The sequence below is a fragment of the Aethalodelphis obliquidens genome, unplaced genomic scaffold (genome assembly GCF_003676395.1).
Source record: "Aethalodelphis obliquidens isolate GAN/ISIS:26980383/991018 unplaced genomic scaffold, ASM367639v1 scaffold35, whole genome shotgun sequence".
Taxonomy (NCBI): Eukaryota; Metazoa; Chordata; class Mammalia; order Artiodactyla; family Delphinidae; genus Aethalodelphis; species Aethalodelphis obliquidens.
Genome location: NW_020837979.1, coordinates 480,011 through 501,163, shown reverse-complemented (window position 1 = coordinate 501,163; position 21,153 = coordinate 480,011). Strand labels below are relative to the sequence as shown.

The window sequence follows — 21,153 nt, the reverse complement described above, 5'->3', positions numbered from 1 at the left end:
CTGCCTATCCTAGTTTTGCCAGGATTTCAGGGAAAGAGGCAGCTGGGGTGGTGCCCTCCCCTGTTGGCTGCAGGACCGAGCTGCCCCTGGGAGCCTCTGTGTCTCCCGCACACACAGGACACTCGCTGCTCCGTCCTCTTCATCATTCGTCTCACTGTGCGAGGAGCATGAAGAATACTGCCGGCTTGTGTTTCCTGCTGTGCGGTGGATTTTCCCACGGATGACCACTGAACAAGTGCTGAGTGTGTGTAAAGGCTGACAGAACTAAGGAGTCTTCAGGCCGGTGCTGGGGGGACGGGAGCCCGAAGAGGGTGTCTCCCCTTGAAGGGCGTCTGCTGAGTGAGGGAAGGGAGACGTTTTCCTTTTTAAACGTTCCTACTTTTTGTCTTGGCTCCCCAGTCTGTCCAAGACGGGGAGTACTGTGGGAGAGCCCTTCTTAAAGCCGGGGCGCTGCCCCAGCTGGAGGCCAGTGCAAGGGAAAACCACTGTGCTCAGGATTAGCGGAGCATGAGTTCTGATAGCTCAGTGCTGGCGAGGAGCTGAGCAGGAGGGCCTCGCCCTCCACTGCTGTCAGGGGAGCTGGTTAGCTTTGGGCACCACGCAGTTGACTCTGCACGTGTACCCGGCAACCCTGCAGCGTTGCTGCTGATCGTGTGCCCTAGGGGAGTGCTCACCGTGGGCGCCGGGAGCCAGGTGCAGGGCCGCCTGGCCTCTGTGCAGGCAGCACTGCTCAGGTGTCCGTGTGCAAAAACGCAGCACAGGTGAAGCAGTGGAGGGTGGTGAACCTGCCGCCATCGTTAATGCAGGAACGCGTTATTTAACGGGGGAGGTTATAGAGCTTGTGTAATTATATGATTATTTAACTACAGACGTTATATAAAGTTTAAAGACAGGCAAAACAAATAATTTTTTAAACATAAGTAGTAAAAATTAAAAAGAAGTGAAACAATGATGAGCACTGTATTTGGGTTAGCGGTTAATTTGGTGTAAGGGAGAGAAGGGAATGTGCTCCGGAGTTTCTGAGGTAACTTTCCATTTCTTGGCCTAGGTAGTTAATCCATAAGTGCTTTCGCGCACTCATTTTTGGAGTAATCTCAGATTTACAGAGAAGTTGCAAAAAGACCACAAAGAATTCCTGTGCGGCCTTCATCCAAATCTTCTAAATGTTCCCTGTTTGCTATGTCATTCTTTCTCTCTGCATATAGTCCTTGAAACTTTTTAACAATACTATGAGGATACTTAAAACTATAAATTAAGTTTTTAATTTAAGTTTAATTTTCTTAGCAGTTGCTGAACCAACTAATTTGGCCTCAGATTCAAGGAACTGGACTGACTGTTGCAGTGACGCTAGTGAGTCTCCTTTGAAACGTGTCAGCTCCCCAGCGTCCAGAGCCTCAAACAAGCAGGGTGTGCTTCCACGTCAGGTCAACCAGATCTACGATGAGTTACTCCAGATACACCAGAAACTGCAGGTGAGCCCTCAGGCCAAACCGAGGGTCCGGAAATGTTGATGATGTCAGCGCCGAACATTGAGGAAACACGAACACAGTTGTTTCGTTTTGTGTTAGTTAAGTGTGTATTTCCATCCCATCCTTACTGAAGAAATAAAACAGAATTTGCTAGTAAAGTATGCTTTTTGAAGTAGGTGTTCTAGATTCATTGTTTTAAATACCTATATGTAAAAAGTTCTCCTGTCAGCTCTCACCAGAATTCAGAATAGTGGCCTTTATCTTCTTTGTCTCTAAAGGATGTAATTCACGTCTTTCTCAAGCATCCACTATGTGGGAGTACAGAAGGAAGCAGAAGTATATGTAATGACAATTTCTGTTTGAAATTCTTCTAGTTGGAAATATATGTGTATATATATATATATACACATATATATATATATATATTTTTTTTTTTTGCGGTACGCGGGCCTCTCACTGTTGTGGACTCTCCCGTTGCGGAGCACAGGCTCAGCAGCCATGGCTCACGGGCCCAGCCGCTCCGCGGCATGTGGGATCCTCCCAGACCGGGGCACGGACCCGCGTCCCCTGCATCGGCAGGCGGACTCTCAACCATGCGCCACCAGGGAAGCCCATGTCTCACTTTTTGAGGACCTGTCAAACTGTTTTCCAAAACGACTGCACCATTTTACATCCCACCAGTGCTGCACAGGGGTTCCAGTTTTTCTCTGTCTTTTTGATTCTAGCCATCCTAGTGGATGTGAAGTGCTGTCTCGTGGTTTTGATTTGCATTCCCCTGATGGCTAATCGATTTCAATTTTGGACATGAGTATTTTGTGCCACCTGAAAGCACACAGGTGGAGATGTTAGTAGGCAGTGTGGACTTGAGTCTGGAGCTTGGGAGAAAGAGCCGAGCACCGCAGTTTGGAAACAGTGAGTTGCGTGCGCAGTGCTTTTAGCCCCTGGGTGGATGGAACCAAGCAGAGAAAGTATGGAGGAAGAAAGCAGCTTAATCCCCAGTCTTGAGGAGCAGCAGTAATTGAAGGGCAGTGGAGGGAGTAGAGCCCGTGGCGGGGAAAGGGGACCCGGAGGAGGTGGTGTCAGGGAGGCGAGGAAGGAGGGGACCAGAGTGTGCGATGCGTGAAACCAGGGCTGGAGCGGGACCTGCGGGTTCAGTGATTGGGCAGCTGGTTCAGTAGGGGACGTGGATTGAGGCCAGATGAAAGTATCAGTACATCGAGGAGTGACTGGGATGTCAAGAGGGCTCAGCAAACGTAGACAACATTTTAAAGAAGTTTGTGAGGAGGGGAGGCCAGTGGGCGGGATCCAGAGAGATTTCATTTCTGATGCGATGGGAGTGTTGGAAATAATAGAGCACTGAGTGGCAGCAGTCTCCCCAGGAGGCAGAGGCAGTGGGAGGCCGGCCTCCCTTTGTAAGGCTGCGTCCTCGCGCTGTCTTCTGTTCCCCCGCGAAGGCAGAGACCGGCTGCCTGCACAGAGGCTGGAGGAGGTGATGGATTCGGGGTGGAGGGTGGAGAAGGTTTGCATAGGCACCGTGGGGAATGCGGGGAGGTGGGAGAGGATCTCTGGGCCGCACGGGAGTGCCTCTTCAGGTATGAGGCTTTCTCCAGGGGAGCTCAGCTGGCGTCGGGGCAGGGAAGGTGGCTGGAGGGCATCCCAGGCGATGGGAAGGGGAGGGGTGGCGGGCATCCCGGCGGGCGCGGGGAGCTCCGCGGTGCTCACCTTGCTTGCGCCCCAAATTCTCTCGAGTCCTCGCAGCGGAGTCTCACTGGTGGATCCTGCAAAGTACAGGGTCGCCCGCATGCCGGTCTGGTTGGTGCTGCATCTGCGCCCACTTGGTTCCCATGCGTCCGAAACGCCGTTCGATTGAGCTGCCACCTCAACGAATGAGACTCACTTGTACCGCTGGTGCGTGTGCTTCTGAAAAACACTGAACTCTGCCCTTTCCATGCAGTGTGGAACTGCAGCACAACAGCAATTTGCTGAAGAGCTTCAAAAGCGAGCACGCTTTCTGGCTGAGAGAGAAGAGCTGCTTTTCAGACATGAAAGTGCCTTGAATAAAATTAAAGGTGTCAAAGAAGAGGTTCTTACAAGGTTCCAGATCTTGAAGGAGGTAAGCGCATGGCGCTGACTTTAGCGGGCAGGGCCCTCCTCCTCTGGTTTGGGCTCCCTACTCGTTCGCATTTGCACATTTGCTCAGCCTTCCCGCCCTCACATTTTTCCTGGACCAGTTGAAGGTGGGTTGCAAAAATCAAGACCCAGCACCCTAAGTCCTTCTTCCGTGCTGTGAATTGCCTCAGAAATGAGGGTGTTCTCCACACCACCGTTGAACAGGAAATGCATGCTAATTATATAATTTAACTTAAAATACATACACAGTCCACGCTCACTTTCCCAGTGGGTCCCCAAATTGTCTTTTATTGCTTTTTGTTTTGTTCTCTGATCAAGGAACTAGACAAAATGCAGGCAAATCTCATTGGTTTCTCTGCATCTAGAGCAATCCACGTCACCATTTTTGCTTTCTCTGAGGCTTTTCTTTGAAAACTTTTGGCCTGTAGTCTTAAAGAGTGTGTCTTATTCTGTATTTGCCTGATTGTTTCCTAATGTTTATATTCAGATTAAATATTTTTATCGAGACTGTCAGGTAGGTTGTACGGTATTGTTCTTTGTTTCCTATCGAGAGATGGGTTACTATACGTGCAACTTATATAGAGGAGAATTTACTATTTGTTTTGAAAGCGCATGCAGTCTCGCGATGGGCGCCGTGATCAAGAAAAAGAGTAGTCCCGGCCCCCAGGGTTCCCACGTGCTCCTCGTAGCTATCCGTCCCCCCCAACCTCCCCGCACCCCCCAGCAAGCACCCTCCCCCCCTCCCACTTTGCTGTCACCCCGCAGGTTTCTGAGTCTGTTCCTCTCTCCAGTCCTTTTCTTGTGCACCCTTCAGATTTGATCACGGGATCACAGTTTCTTCTTTCATTTCCATGTTGCAGTTGATCTTGTCTAGAGAATTGTTTTATTTCTGGCATTTTAAAGTTCTAAATTTTCCAATTATTTTCAATTTTTCTCATGAGAATTCTGTCTTTCCATTTGCATTCATTGGCATTTGGAATTAAGTTAAAAATACCACTCTAGATCACCTAAGGGTTGGCATTTTTCTTGAAACCTAACCACATTCTTCTGGTTTTTTGTATGTGCGGTGAGTTTGGGATTGTCTTTGGGACCTTTTGGATATTATTAATTTTGTATAGATTCTGGATCCTTTCATAACACTCTGGAGAACGTTGGTTGTATGTGTTCATTTCTGAAGCAGTGAGCCCAGTGGGTTGAGGCTGAGTGTTTTCTCACCGTGTGGGCTGTGCCCCCCTCGCTCGGTTTCCAAAGCCTGTGCTGTTGCTCTGGAGCCTGTCATGCAGGCACCGCTGGGGGTTCTCAGCCTTTGCTGTGATGCTCTGGGTCTTTAAGGTGCCTACACACAGTGGGGCTGTTTCTAAACTGAACTCCTGTCTCTGCCCCTTTGCTCTGCTGCTTTCGCCGGCTCAGGGCTGATCCAGATTTGAGCACAGTCCTTGGCTCCTGGGGTCCCCTCTTCCTGGTTTCCCAGCCCTGAAAAGCAGTTTCTCTCCAATTAGCAGTGTCTGGGGCCTGCCCTGGGGCAAGACTGCAAGGGAAAACGAAACCCAGGAAACTTCAGCCCCTTGATGGTTTCTTCTCCAGGTTTTCCCTCCTTTCTACTATTCCCTGCTTTTGTTTCCCTTTGACATTCCTTAGGTAGTTGCTTTTTGTGTTTTGTGTACGGTTTTTAGTTGTAATTAGTTGTAATCGGTAAGAGAGGCAGAGTGCAGTGGGGCTTATCCCTCTGGAAATGGAACCCACGTCATACATTTTTAATCTCTTCTGGAGGTGGAAGATTTGTACAGTGAGAATGTTAATCTAATTTTTAAAATACATATAGTATATGTAACCATATCCTAAGTTATTTAAGGAGTCATTTAATGTAATAAAGTTGCATAAAGCTAATTTTTTTCACAAGCTTGGATTTTTAAACAGGGCAAAAGAATGAATGCTTGGATTCTCAGCGCTCTCCATCCAGTTTTAGCCTTGATATTTTGCTCTTTGGATTTGTATGCTACTTGTAATAAGTATAAAGCTAACTGCTTTATTTTAATGGGAACTAGATGATTACTTGAAAGAAGGAAATTAACTCAGTTTCTTGATTTCCTGTGGAAACTTGCTTGTTTTAATACATTACGCATAAATTTGAGAGTAAAAGGTGAAAGAAACTATATAAGTATTCACAATTTAAATCTAAAAGTGCTCTCATTTAAATGGAATTAGAGGGGAAATTGATTTTAATCATTTATAAAACTGGTTAAGGAAAGTCGAATAGCTTGGGTCTCAGGAAATTTTATTATGTATTTAAGTTTCTTGAGATGTACAATTTTAGCTAATTTATGAGAACAAGAAATTAGTTCTGTGGAATATTACTTCTACTCCACAAGGGTAATTTAAACCTTAAATTTTAATTCACAAAGCTATGAATAATTAACTAGTCTCTGAAAAGGATCAGAAATCCTTCATTGTTTTATCATTCCATGATGTCAAATAGAAATTATTTCAGTGTGTTTCTGTTGTGGATTTTTCTGAGCAGAAACAGAAAGTAGCCTTATTGCTAATTAATTTGTGTAATATGTTTTAATAGGTACTTAACATATGCTTTTAATGTTTTGTTATTAGTTTGGTTGATTATACAGTTTTTATAAATCATTTGCATTATTAGTCGTTATGCTTAAATACACTGATTAAAGTCTATGTGATTCAAGGAGTTTTAATTTTTAATTAATTTATGTTCAGTGGCATTAGTGACATAGAATCTGTACTTTTTCCCTCCTAGCAACATGATGCAGAAGTTGAGCGCTTAACTGAAGTTCTTAAGGAAAGAAATAAAGAAAGCAGGAGGCTAAGGTCCTCTTTTGATGCATTGAAAGAATTGAATGATAGCTTAAAAAAACAGGTAAGACCTATTTTATCTATATTAGATTCTAAGACATTCTTAGAACTATATAGATTAACAAATTGTAAGTCAAAATCTTAGAACATATTCTGGCTAGAGAAAACCTTGATTATCTTTATTTGTTACCTTTATTATAAAATACTTCCAAACATAAATAAAGTATTATTAAGCTCTTGGTTTCTCATCATCTGTTCTGACAACCAGCTGAGACGTTTGACAACTTGAAATTTTTTAAACTATTAAGAGCAATGACTAGATTAAAAACAAGCAAAAGAAAACCTGCTAACCTGGGTACTTTAGGTGCTGGTTTGTAGCTTTGTGCTGTTCTTGCACCTGCTGTAACACACCACTCTTTGTTTTTGGAGTGTCTGTGATGTGTTGATCCTGTGCTGGGGAGTGTGAGCTCATGCCCACTGTGTCACGGTGCGCTGCCCTTATGTGTGTAAGTGGAGTGTGAGCTCACGCCCACTGTGTCACAGTGCACTGCCCTTACGTGTGTAAGTGGAGTGTGAGCTCACGCCCACTGTGTCACGGTGCACTACCCTTACGTTTGTAAGTACTGTGGTTTAGCTCCGTGCTTAATAATACTCAAGTTGCACCAAATTCTTAGGAGTTGTACTTTTTTTTTTCACTTCCCTTTGCCAGTTTTTGCCTGAAAGACGTGAAAGTGACGGGCTCTGTGGAAGAGGGACAGGAGAGTGATTGTGTGTGTTCGTGGGGAGGGACGCATAGATGAGCAGAAGCAGGTGAAGCTCGTCACTTTAGTGGTTAAGGCCTTGGGCTGGGGAACTTCGTGGGTTCCAACATGTTGGTGAGCTCGTACTCTGAGAGAGAACTGGGCTCCTGGAATCCCTTGGCTAGCTGTGTGCTCTTCACTACTTGTTACGACCTTTCCCCTTGGCAGTGATAACTAGGTCCCCCATTTCTCACTTCACCTGGTGACCTGGCTTCTCTGAATCAGGTCTAACCTCCCACAATTAGCGTGTGAACTTGACTCACGGTTGTCTGGAAGCCTCCTTATCCTGGAGAGACTGCCTTTTCCCATCACAGTCTCAGGCGAGCACTCTTTTTTGAGAAGGGTTTCTTTAACTGCTAGTATTGGTGTATTGTTGCCCATACCTGTCTCTTAGGTGGATATAATCCTTGATAATCTTACGTGTGTTTGATGAGTGTGTGGTGACGGGAAGTGTGCATTATTACGAGTTTGAACCTATTGATAGGAGTGGGGAAAGGTTGGAAAATTCACAAGAGAGGCATGTGGGACATAATGAAGAAGTTTAACACGGGAGTTCCAAAAGTAGTTAATGAGGCAAAAATGTAATATGTGAAGAGGTGATACCCAAAGCTGGTGAAAGATGCCAACCTGTAGATTCTAAGAAATTCTGTGAACCTAAGCAGGGTAAATATTGAGGAAACCATATGAGCACGCTATTGTAAGACACGAAGATTTTAGATAAAGATAAAATCAGAGAAAAATAAGACACCTTACCTTCAAAGAAGGAGCATAAGACTATTGGCTAACTTTTAAGGAGGAAATATCATGTACCTTATTTACATAAACAGAGAAAGAGAAATGCTCCCTTTCTTGTTGTATGAGGCCAGCATAACCTTGAAACGAAACCTGTCAAGAACATTACAAGAAAAAAAAAAAATGCAAGCCAGTCTCCCATGAGTACAGATGCAAAAATTTTTAATATCAGCAAATTGAATCCAGAGGTACACAAAAAGTATAATACAACTCAGTGGACTTGGTCCAGGAATACAGGGTCATTTGTCATTGGAAAATTAACACATCGTCTGATAAAAGGGGAAGAATCGTGTAAGTCCTTGATTTAAAGTTCAGCACCAGCCCAAAGGTAATAACTAGTAATAGAAGAGAACTTAATTCTCATAGAGTACCTACAAAAAAAAAAACCAACTTCTGAATCACACTTAATGTACGTTATTGAAATCTTTTCCCTTGAGATCAGAACAAGATAAAGGTGCTCACTGTTAACTGTTTTGTTGAACTTTGTGCTGAAGTCCTGGTCAGTGCAGTGAGGAGAGGAAAGTCAGGGTCGGGAAGGAAGAAATAAGAATTATCCTCCGATGACATGATTATGCGCAGATGTAGTAAGTATCCAAGTGAGCATACAGACAAGTTATTAGAATTAAACAAATTTAGGAGAATCTTTGGGTATAAGTTCAGTATATGAAATATCAAGTGTATTTCTGTATATCAACAATAATCAAGTAGTGAATGTTTATTGAAAGATACTATGGGTAGTAGCATCAAAAAGCATTGGCTATCCAGGAATAAATCTAAAGAAAGATTATACATGTATAAAACATGCATACTGAGGGGTGCAAAATGTTAATTAAAAGCAACTAAAGAGGACCGAAGTAAGTTGAAGGCTATGTTATGTTCAGGGATGAGAAGACTCAATATGGTAAAGATGTCAGTTTTCCTAAATTAACAGATACATTTACTCCAATCGCAGTAATTCGTTATGGTGATATTTAATGATTGGTACACTTTTCTGTACATACATTATACTTCAATAAAAAGTTCAACTAAAAGACGTTTCTTATTAAAATGTATACGTGTAAGATGTTAGGAGACTTGCACATTTTTCATAGAATGAAGTAAACTTTCTTAGAAACTCTTAATGTTTTAGGACCAAATGATGGTTTTAGCTGTGATCTTTAATCATGGACGCTACCTCTGTCTGTTACGTTATGTTGCTTGGTAACACAGACTAGATAAGATGGTACACTGGGAAAACTTCAGTAGGAAACTGGCTTGAGGTTTCTATTGAAATATCTAATGTTTTCCTACCTTAGTTAAATGAAGTCAGTGAAGAAAACAGGAAGTTGGAGGTTCAGGCTAAGAGAGTTCAAGCTCGTTTAGATAATTTACAGGTAAGGTACCTGCTCTTCTCTTGAGACACAAGTGAAATTTAAAATGACTGCCTTTGGACTTTCTCACTTTTAATATAATTTTCTTTTAATTCACGGATATGTACTGTCACAGAGGAAGTGTGAGTTTATGACAATACAGAGATTGAAAGGAAATCCCCACGCCGCTCACGAAGCAAAAAGTTTAAAACAGGAAAAAGTACCAGTTTCAAAACCTCATAAGGTATGATATGATTTCTCCATTGGAATGCCAGGACATTTTTCTCTTCCTTATTTTTTTTCCCCTTTAGCAAACATTCTTCCTAGTGTGAAAGGATTCACTGTGATAATTTCTTTGTAGAAAAGTATTGCTATAATATTTCAGATATGCTTTTGTTTGCAAAAACAAAACAAAACGTTTAGCTGCTAAGAATATTCATGTATAAGGCTTTTTAGAGACATGTATTTTCATTCCTCTTGGAAATATAGCCAAGACTGGAATTTCTGGGTCATAAGGTAGAGGTATATTTAATTTGGGGGGCAACTGCCAGTTTTCCAGAGTGGTCACGCCATGCATACTCCTGCCAGCAATGTGTGTGACAACTTGGCTAAAAAGTTTGCTGTCAGCTTTTATGGCACCAAAAAACATTTGGTGTTTTCAGTCTTTCTTATTTTGACCTTTGCAGTGGGTGGGTAGTGATACCTCACTGGGCTTCAGTGGTTTTGATAAATGCTGTAGTTTTTCATAAAGTGAACTGGGCGGATGGCCTTGTTTAAGGATGGCAACGGGAGCCCCAGCAGCAGAGGCAGGAGCTGCCGTGGGACGGGCACCGTCTGGCCTGTGACGGGCCGGCGCGGATCAAGCAGGAGCCGCCGCGCTCCCAGCTCTGCGCAGGGGTCCACGCACGGGACCTCCTCGACGGAAGGCCGGGGACCTCGTCCGTCCGCAGGGCCAGGCCTGGGGGAGCTGCTTGTGCCAAGCTCTCGGGGCCCCCGCTTGGCGGTGCTGCGGGGTGTCAGCAGGGAGGTGCCGCGGCTCTGGGCCGTGCTGCCCTGAGCACAGAGGACCCGGCCTGTGTCCCCTCCGGCACCTGCGGTGGGAGATCATCTCGGGGCGGACTATCGACGTGGGGCGGATAGGGAGCCAAGCCCACAGCATCGCTGGCCCGGCCTCCGCGTCTCGTCCAGGAGGAGCACGGCAGTCACAGCAAGGGTGGCAGCACCGGCCGCGTGGCTCTCCCGGGGGCTCCAGGCCCAGGGCCCCCTTCTGACCTGCAGGGACCCCTCCTGGGCCCCACGTTGCACTCCCAACAGGGCTGCCCTAGCCTGTGGCCGCCCCGCCTGCCCTCACCTCTACCAGGCCCCGGCTGTGCGCAGAGGGTTTAGTGGTTGGAACAGATCGTACTTAACTCCCCCACCTCCTTTTTCCTGTCATGGATGCTGGCTGTGGAAAAAAAAATTTTTTTAATTAATTAGTTTATTTTCTTTTTGGCTGCATTGGGTCTTTGTTGCTGCGCGTGGGCTTTCTCTAGTTGCGGCGAGCAGGGGCTACTCTTTGTTGCGGAGCACGGGCTTCTCGCTGCAGTGGCTTCTGTTGTTAGAGCACAGGCTCTAGGCCTGCGGGCTTCAGTAGCTGTGGCATGCAGGCTCAGTAGTTGTGGCTCACGGGCTCTAGAGCACAGGCTCAGTAGTTGTGGCGCACAGGCTTAGTTGCTCCGCAGCATGTAGGATCTTCCCAGACCAGGGCTCAAACCCGTGTCCCCTGCATTGGCAGGCAGATTCCCAACCACTGCGCCACCAGGGAAGTCCCATGAAAAAAATTTTTTAATTAAAAACAAATAATAAAGTAAATTGGAAAAAGTGGAGATTTATACTCAGGTTAGTCAAGATGATTGCAGTTTTCATCAAAAGTTCCTATTTGAAGAAAATTGAGAAGGTTAAAAGTGACTCTTGGTCAGAATAGTATAACTTTGTTTTCATTCATCTGATTCTGTTTTTGTGGATTGCTGTCTGCTTAATTTTGCCTTTTTATTAATTTGCTTTTGTATTTCTCTGTCTAAAATTAAATCTAGCATAGCTCCCGTTGAAGTGTGTGATGAATGTTGAATTGAAGTGACTGAAAGTGATTTGAAGGAACACGGAAATCAGCTTAGTTGAATTTATAGTTTTTTCATGGCAGTTTGCTCTTGTTTTCCTCCCATTTTGGTGGACTCTCAGAGAACAGGATTTCCAGGAAGAATTTTTCATACCCTATTTATAGAATGTTACGGTGTAAAGGAAAAAGAAGATATGAAGTTTCATGGTGGAAATTGTTTAGCTTTTGAGACCTTTAAATTTGTTAAAATCTATTAGTTATGGTGGCTCATGCTCTTGAGTTAAGGCCAATTTTACTCTTCTCCATTATCAAACTTGGGTAAACAATTTTAATGAAAATTCTCTCTTTTGGTTATAAGGTGCAGTTCTTTCAATTTCCTTGTTATGGTGGGTTTCTCCCCTTCTGTCAACCAGCATTTAACATGTTTCTAATATTAATTAGAGATATTTGATTTGGAATTTCTTTCATGTGGAGAAGATTTGTCATCCAATACATGTTTTAGTGTTTTAGATAAATTATGCCATAATCACTTACCAAATTTAAAACTTGCCTTTGAAGTTTTAGGAGGCTGTGAATTGAAAGAAGTGCTTGATTTAGCTTTTTTGCATATAGGTACCACTTAATGGACAAGTTTATGAACTTTTAACTGTCTTCATGGACTGGATCTCGGATCATCACCTTAGCAAATTGAAACATGAAGAATCTGGAATGGATGGTGAAAAGGCACTACCCACATTTGCTTCTCAGAGAAATGATATTCAGGAGAAGTGTGTGAAGGTTTGTTTTTTAATTTGAAATATATGACTCGGTAGACACGAAGATTGAAAAAGTGGTACATTTTACAAGAGAAAAAATATTGAAAGTATTTTTGATAGAAAGTTGATTATACCAATAGTCAGTTCTAAAAAGATTCATTTCAGACTGAATTCAAATTAATTCATACTAAAAAAAAATTAATTCATACTTATATTTTTTGTAACATGATGGAAATTTCTTTTTAAAGGCAGACCAGAAATTGAAAACCTACTCCAAAAATGGCAAAATAATTGTGTATCAGAGTTAGGCAGATAATCAGTGATAGGAACAATTCCTGATACACATCATTTTAGGATCCAAATCCCACTAAAATAATTTTATTTTGCCTTTTGTCATGAAGGATTAAATAGTATTTTCAAGGGGCTTCTCATTAACAAAGAGCAATGACCATTTTCTTAAATTACAGACATTAATTTGGATATTGATACTCAGGATTTCCAGTCAGTATAAATTGTCATTAGAGATTGACGGTTGCATTCTACAAGAAATACATCAAAACTCTGAAGAGTGGATATCTAAAGTTGTTTGTTTGGTTTAACGAATTAATAAATACAGGCCAGGGTTTCATTTGAGGAAATTATTTCTGGTTTTCATCCTTACCTAAAAAGCTTCTTCTAAATGCTTTTTGTGCTAGGCAGGATAATGGCCCCGGAGATGTTCATAACCTAAGCCCTGGAACCTGTCAATGTGTCACATTTACATGGAAAAAGTAAATTAAGGTTACTAATCAGCTGACCCTCAAGTAGAGATTAATCAGGATGATCTGGGTGGGTCCAGTAATCACGTGAGCACTTCAGGCCAGACAAAAGAGGCAGAAGAGTAGGTGAGACACTCAGTGCATCCTCGCATCCTCAGTGGCTTTGAAGATGAGGAAGAGGGGGCTTCCCTGGTGCCGCAGGGGTTGAGAGTCCGCCTGCCAATGCGGGGGACACGGGTTCGTGCCCCGGTCCGGGAAGATCCCACATGCTGCGGAGCGGCTGGGCCCGTGAGCCATGGCCGCTGAGCCTGCGCGTCCGGAGCCTGTGCTCCGCAACGGGAGAGGCCACTGTGGGAGAGGCCCGTGTACCGCAAAAAAAAAAGTGAAGTTTGAGTCAAAACATTTTTTTAAACTTTTATGCTTCAAACTATACTATCGTGAGAGTCAAAGGCAACCCAGTGAATGGAAAAAATATTTTTCAAATCAGATCTGATAAGGGACTTCCTTCCATCTTGAGTATTTAAACAAAAAGACCGTACAACTTAGTAATTAAAGACAGCCTGATTGAAAATGCTCAGTGCACCTGAATAGACGGTTCTCTAACACTCACCCAAATGGTCGATAGGCATGTCCGACGACACTCAGCAACGTTAGTAATTTGGGGAATGCAAATCCGGGTCCCTTTGTTTTGTCACTTCACACCCCCTGGGATGGCTAAAATAAAAGAGCCAGAGAATCTCAAGCATTGACGAAGATGTGAAGAAATCGGAACTCTTGTGCGCTGCTGGTGAAAATGTAAAAAGGTGTGGTGGGAACTTTGGAAACTAGCCTGGCAGTTCCTGAGAAGATTAAACGTGGATTTACCAGACGAGTCCGCTGTTCCACTCTGAGGCGTGTACTCAAGAGAAACGCAGACGTGTGCGCACATAGATTCATACGTGAATGTTCATGGCAGCATGACGCACGATAGCCAACACGTGGAGCCAGCCCAGATGCCCGTCAGCTGACAGGTGGCTCAGTAAAATGGTGTATGTAGATTGTGGAATGTAACTTGGTGGTAAAAGGGGATGAGGTATCCATGCATACTACAGCGTGAGTGAAGTTTGAAAATACTGGAAGTGAAAGAAGCAAGTCACAAAAGACCACATATTGTGTGATTCCATTTATATGAAAATCCTGGAACCGTGTAAATCAGTGTAGAGAAAGTAGCCGAGTGGTTGTGAGGACAGGATGCTGAGATGCCTGCTAACGGTTAGGGTTCTTGGGGGGGAGGGTGATGGAAATGTTCTCAAACGGATTCTCACGATGGTTTCACAACTCGCTGAATATACTGAAAATCACTGAGTTGTACCCTTTACATGGGTGACTCGTATGGTGTGTGAATTATATCTCACTAAAACGATTACCGGCAAATTCACCACCGCCGCCGTGAAAGGCGGGAAAGACACCAGGCCCGCACGAGGCGCTCTTGCTCCTGGCGTCCCCTGGGTCCGTAGACCTGGGACACTCCGCCTCCTCCCCCTCCCCTCGCTTCCCTTCCCCAGCTTCATGCTGGTAACCTGGTGAACTTACTGAATATCTCACACTTCTGACTTTCCTGCGTGCTTCCTCGTGTTATGTACCTTGTTCGTGACAGAAGCACTTTATACATAGTTCTGTGTACTTTATCTTGTATACCTATGTGTGGTCCCAGTTGAAAGATTTCTCTCTGCAACGGAAGACTTTCCTTCCTTACCAGTTTTAAATACTGTAATTTAAGGGTGGGGGAATTAAGAATACAAAATGTTCCTGTGACTGTGACCTTAACAGAGTAGGTGGTTATCAAATTCTGTTCATCCACAAAAGTACTCAATTGCGGGTGTCTGTAAGTTTTCAGTTTTGCTTGAAATTTCATTCTAGAAAATAACTAAGACTAGGAGGAAATTAATGAAGAGCTTTCAGGAGAAAATAGCGTCAGGTTTATGCTTTGAAAGGGTCGTGTCTTCTGTGATGCGGCAAGAGGGTCGAAGAGATGCAAGAGTGGGTCTGGAGGACACTTAGGAAACGCAGGTGGTTCAGGGGAAGGACAGTGTGGCTGTGAGCTGGAAATGGGCCGTCTAGAGAATGTTTAGGGGGGAAGATTGACGAGACTGGTGATGGATCCCGTATAAAAGGTGGGCTCTCAGGGTTGGCACCCAGGCTTCTGACTTTGCACCGGGGTGAATGTTGGTCGCGTTCACTGCAAGTAGGAAATACTACACGAGATCTGGGTTTGAGCTTCCACTGTTGGTAAGGTAGTTTTAGATGAGTTGAGTTGCAGACACTGGAGTGCGTGTGTGGGTGTGGGTGTGGGTGTAGGTGTGGCTCCGGGGGCTGGGGCTCTGCGGAGAGGCCCGAGCTGGGCGTGTGGACATGGGGGTTGTGAGTCCGGACTGGCTAGCGCTGAGTCGAGGAACTCCGGTATTTAATGGTCAGGTGAATGAGGACCGGCCAGCAGGAGAGAATGGTAGTGGCCCGAGAAGTAGAGGAGAGCTGGGTGTCGCTAGAGAAGTTGGTGACACAGAAGCCAGGGTGGGGTGTTTCCGGAGGAGTGCGTAGGTCATATATGTCCTTCCAGACTCAGAGGTTTATCTTTATACCTTATTTATCACATCTGGGGTCCAATTACATATGGTTCTATATCCTAGCTTTTATTATTATTTTTTTTCGAACATTCTTTTCTTGCCATGTTTTTTTTACATCTTTATTGGAGTATAATTGCTTTACAATGGTGTGCTAGTTTCTGCTTTATAACAGAGTGACTCAGTTATACATATACATATGTTCCCATATCTCTTCCCTCTTGCATCTCCCTCCCTCCCACCCTCCCTATCCCACCCCTCCAGGCAGTCACAAAGCACCGAGCTGATCTCCCTGTGCTATGCGGCTGCTTCCCACTAGCTATCTACCTTACGTTTGGTAGTGTATATATGTCCATGCCACTCTCTTACTTTGTCACAGCTTACCCTTCCCCCTCCCCATATCCTCAAGTCTATTCTCTAGTAGGTCTGTGTCTTTATTCCCGTCTTACCCTAGGTTCTTCATGACATTTTTTTCCCCTTAGATTCCATATATATGTGTTAGCCTACGGTATTTGTCTTTCTCTTTCTGACTTACTTCACCCTGTATGACACACTCTAAGTCCATCAACCTCACTACAAATAACTCAATTTAAAAAGCCTGCAGAAAGTAGGCATAGAGGGAACTTTCCTCAACATAATAAAGGCCATATATGACAAACCCACAGCCAGCATCGTCCTCCATGGTGAAAAACTGAAACCATTTCCACTAAGATCAGGAACAAGACAAGGTTCCCCACTCTCACCACTATTATTCAACATAGTTTTGGAAGTTTTAGCCACAGCAATCAGAGAAGGAAAAGAAAAAAAAGGAATCCAAATCGGAAAAGAAGAAGTAAAGCTGTCACTGTTTGCAGGTGACATGATACTATACATAGAGAATCCTAAAGATGCCACCAGAAAACTACTAGAGCTAATCAGTGAATTTGGTAAAGTAGCAGGATACAAAATTAATGCACAGAAATCTCTTGCATTCCTATACACTAATGATGAAAAATCTGAAAGAGAAATTAAGGAAACACTCCCATTTACCATTGCAACAAGAAGAATAAAATACCTAGGAATAAACCTACCTAAGGAGACAAAAGACCTGTATTCAGAAAACTATAAGACACTGGTGAAAGAAATTAAAGATGATACCAACAGAGGGAGAGATATACCATGTTCTTGGATTGGAAGAATCAACATTGTGAGAATGACTTTACAACCCAAAGCAATCTACAGATTCAATACAATCCCTATCAAACTACCACTGGCATTTTTCACAGAACTAGAATGTATCGCTATGGTCTTAATCTTTCAGCAAAATGACATACTGTTGAAGCAGCGTTCATAAATACCTTTTTTAAAGATTTGCATTATTTTTATAAGTTGACACTAATTAAGATATTTATGAAAGACAGACATATAAAGAGGAAAGTAAATATCACTCCAGTTACTGAAATCTCACTGTTAATATTTTTTAAAAATATCTTATCTCTTTCAGTATAAATTCATACAGACATATTTTATGTAAGTGGAATCTTATAACACTTTTTGTAACCTGCTTTTATAACCCCAGAATATGCCATGGCAATAAATATAGATGCCATTATCATTTTTAATGGTTATATATGCACCATAAGTTTATTTAACCATTTAAGATTCAGGGTGTGTTTTTATAGGTTAGTCTTAAAATCCTAGATGTGCCATTGCTGGGTCAAGGGCGTAGACACGTAATGTTTCAAGTACATATTTCCTTATTGTGTTATGTACGGTTTTAAAGTGAAGATTTTCTGTTAGAGAACTCTTTTTTCTTTTGGAAAAAGATAATTTTTGGAAAATTGTGGTAATTGGTTTCAGGCATCTAAAAATAGTGCGTGTTTTTGTATTTTCCATCATTTTATCTTTAGCTTTTGCCTGTGATGACAGAGCAGCTACAGTGGATGCCTTTTGTGAATGCCAAGCTTCACGAGCCTTTTGTAAAGTTTATATATTGGTCTCTAAGGCAGCTCGATGCCGGAACACAGGTAACTGGTGAACGGGAGTCTGTCTGCAAGTACAACCCTTTTGCTCTTGAGCTTACTCTCGCACAGCTTTCCCCACACGTCCTGTTCTGTTTCGGGACTTTTCCTCGCCTCCATTGCTTTGTTCACCACTTTCTCTTCTTTCCTCTTTTACTATCCTATTTCTCAATGCTGTAGATCAGATTCAGGGTGTAACATTGCTTTTGAGTTTCGGAATTGTGTAATAAGGAGTTTCACTGCGTTAGGTTATTGTTGAAACCAACTGCCCGCCCCCCGCCTCATTATCTATTTTATAGTTTTTCATATTCTCCTGAAGGTAACAGAAACTGGTTTTTTGTCTTTATGCCAGTAAACACACACTAGCTGAATGGAACAGTGATTATTAGGGCAACCTAATCAAAGAGGGAGAACTATTCCAGCATCTTACAAATGAGGGCTAGGTGTCACCCGCTCACGTAAGGGTTACTTAATCCAAATATGACGTGCGTATATAACCAATTGTGCTATGAGTTGTAGTAGGTTTGCAAAATGTTACTTTCCCAGTTAGTATTGATAAAAGCTGTTACAGCTTTCATTTGGTTAAAAATGGAGAAAAACAAATTAGTGCTCGGGTAGCTTACTCTTGGTCCTGTGGAGCTCAGGAAGCACACGGCTAAACTACTAAGTGCAGGACTGGTGGTTAAGTAGCGGGATGGTTGAGGTTTAGGGAAAATGGCTTTCTGAGGATTTCCTAAATATTTTGCCTTCGTGGCGCACATGAGCGAGTACGTGAGCACGTGTGCGCGTGCACACGTGCAAGCACATACACACACATACACACAGTTGACCTTAACTGTGTGTCTCACCAAAGTTATAGAAATTATCTGGTCGGTTAATGTCACTGTTGACTTTGCTGTTCACGTGATGGTTTCTGAGAAAGGTCGGCTGAATGCTTGCTCTCAGCCGCAAAAGGCTAGACTCACAGAATTGAGTGAAACTTTGTTTTATCTTCCTTCCAGAAGAGTCTTCTCATTTTTCTTCAGATAATTTGTACTCTGTTCTTGTCTTCAGATCGCCACTCAGCACCACTCTGTGTGCACTGCCAGCCTGCACCCACTTTCTAGTGAAAAGTAGTATTCTTGCCACTCTCCCATTCGTTTGGTCAACATTTACTGATGGGTTTTTAACATTTTAGTTTTAACAATTGTCTAATTGCAAGTACTTTTTTAAAAATTAAGCTTTTTATTTTGAGATAGTTGTAGATTCACTTGTATTCATAAGAAATAATAGAGCGATCACTTGTTTCCATTCCCGCAAAGGTGACATACTCCAAAACTAGTTGCAGTACCACAACCATGATACTGACATGGCTATAGTCAAGGTAACAGAACAGTTTCATCACCATGAAGGTTTCTTATGTTGCTTTTTTAATATATAGACTTTATTTTTTAGAGCGAATTTAGGTTCACAGCGAAATGGAGCACAGAGAGTTTCCGTAAACCCCTGCCCCACACATGCACAGCCTCCTCACTACCAGCGTCCCACCAGATGGGACCTTTGTCACAGTCGATGGATCTGCACGTGCACGTCATCATCACCCACAGTGTGAGGTTCACATCAGGGTCAGTCTCGGTGTTGTACGTTCTCTGGGTTTTGACAGATGTATCAGGGCATGTAACCGTCATTGTACAGAATAATTTGATACAAAAAATCGTTTGCCCTAAAAATCCTCTGTGTTGTGCCTATTCTTGCCTTCCCCCAACCCCTGACTCCTGGAAACCACCAGTCCATTTACTGTCTGCAGAGTTTTGCCTTTTCCAGAATGTCGTAGAGCTGGAACCATACAGTGTGTACCCTTTTCAGATTGGCTTCTTTCACCTAGTCATATGTGTTTAAGGTTCCTCCCTGTCTTTTCATGGCTTGATAACCCTTTTCTTTTTAGCCCTGAATAATATTCCATTGCCTGGATAGACCACAGTTTATCTGTCCATCACCTACTGACAGATATGTTGGTTGCTTCCAAGTTTTGGCAATTATGAATAAAGTTGCTATCACATCCACGTGCAGGTTTCTGTGTGGATATAAGTTTTCAACTCCTTTGGGTAAATATCAAGGAGCATGATTATTGGATAGTATGGTAAGAATATGCTTTTTTTTTTTTTTAAGCAACTACAAGCTGTCTTCCAAAGTGGCTGCGCTATTCTGCATTCCCGCCAGCAGTGATGAGAGTTCCTGTTGCTTCACATCCTCGCCGGCACTCAGTGTTGTTTGTGTTCTGGGTTTTGGCCCTTCTAATGGTGTGTAGCAGTATCTCACGGTGGTTGTAATTTGCGTCTCCCTGATGACGTGTGACGTGGAGCATCTTGCGTTTGCCTGGCGCCTGTGTGTCCTCTTTGGTGAGGTGCCCAGGCCCTTTGTGCACTCCCTAATGGGCTGTGTGCTCTCTTACTGCCGAGTTTTTAGAGTTCTTTATATTTGGATAACAGTCTTGGATCAGGTGTGTCTTTTGCACACACTTTCGCACAAGTCCAGCTCATCAGTTATTTTTCAGGATCGTGCCTTTGGTGTTGTATCTAAAAAGTGATCACCGTACCCAAGGTGTTGTTACACCCTCTTGGAGAACTGACCCATTCATCACTATGTGATGCCCCTCCTGTCCCTGGTAACTTTCCCTGCTCTGAAGCCTGTTTTGTCTGAAAGTAAGATTTCAAAGCTCTTCCAGCTTTCTTGTGATTACTGTCAGCATGGTATATCTTCCTTTATCCATTTGTTGAATACTTCTAATCTGTATGTGCCTTTAGATTTAAAGTGGGTTTCTTGTACACAGTGTATAGGGATCTTCTGTTACAGTCTCTTGTATTTGGTGTGTTTTGACTGTTGTTATTTAGAGTGATTATTGATACTGTTCGGTTAATATTTACCCAAGTTGTCAGTTTTCTGTTTGTTGGCATTGTTCTTTGTTCTTCTGCTCTTTTCCTTTCTTTTGTGGCTTTAACTGGACATATGATAGTCTACTTTCCATCCTTTTTAGCATGTCCATTGTACTACTTTTTTAACTCTTTTTAGTGGTTGAGTACCTTATTAGAACAAAATATTCCTGATTCTTTCCTTCTGTGTTTTATTCCTTTGTATCATTGCTGTCATTCATTACCCCTATACATAAGCACACACACGTGTGTATATGTTATACACACATGCACATATAAACACACACATGCATACATAATCGAATACATTGTTGCTATTATTTTCAACAAACTGTTATCTGTTAGACCAATTAAGAATAAGAAAAATAAGTGTTTTTATTTTACCTGCACTTCTTCCTTCCCTAATGCTCTTACTTTATGTACATCCAAGTTTCCCAAGATATATAATTTCCTTCTCTCTACAGAATTTTTGTTAGTATTTCTTGCAAGACAGGTCTACTGGTAACAGATTCCTTCAGTTTTTGTTGATCTGAGAAAATCTTTATTTCCGCTTCATTTCTGGTGGATAATTTTGCAGTATATAGAATTCTAAGTTGGCGGGTTTTTTCCCTCAACAGTTTAAATATTTCCTTCTGCTCTCTTCGTGCTTATGTGGTTTTTGAAGAGAACCTCGATATAA

At 42.9% G+C, this 21,153-nt stretch overlaps 1 protein-coding gene across 8 annotated transcripts in view; it reads left to right on the top strand.

The window, feature by feature from the left end:
- The window catches only part of CCDC138 (coiled-coil domain containing 138), a 48,912-nt gene that overhangs the window by 4,498 nt on the left and 23,261 nt on the right, over positions 1 to 21,153 (top strand). For 4 of the 8 annotated variants that reach the window (XM_027128661.1, XM_027128663.1, XM_027128657.1 and 1 more), the window contains 7 exons: positions 1,285 to 1,472; positions 3,424 to 3,582; positions 6,361 to 6,480; positions 9,304 to 9,381; positions 9,494 to 9,601; positions 12,065 to 12,229; positions 17,455 to 17,571. In XM_027128661.1, coding sequence (XP_026984462.1) covers positions 1,285 to 1,472; positions 3,424 to 3,582; positions 6,361 to 6,480; positions 9,304 to 9,381; positions 9,494 to 9,601; positions 12,065 to 12,229; positions 17,455 to 17,571 — 935 coding nt within the window. Of the gene's footprint in view, positions 1 to 1,284; positions 1,473 to 3,423; positions 3,583 to 6,360; positions 6,481 to 9,301; positions 9,382 to 9,477; positions 9,602 to 12,064; positions 12,230 to 17,454; positions 17,572 to 21,153 lie in introns of those variants that run through there. The other 4 variants (XM_027128659.1, XM_027128656.1, XM_027128658.1 and 1 more) reach the window with 2 other exon arrangements.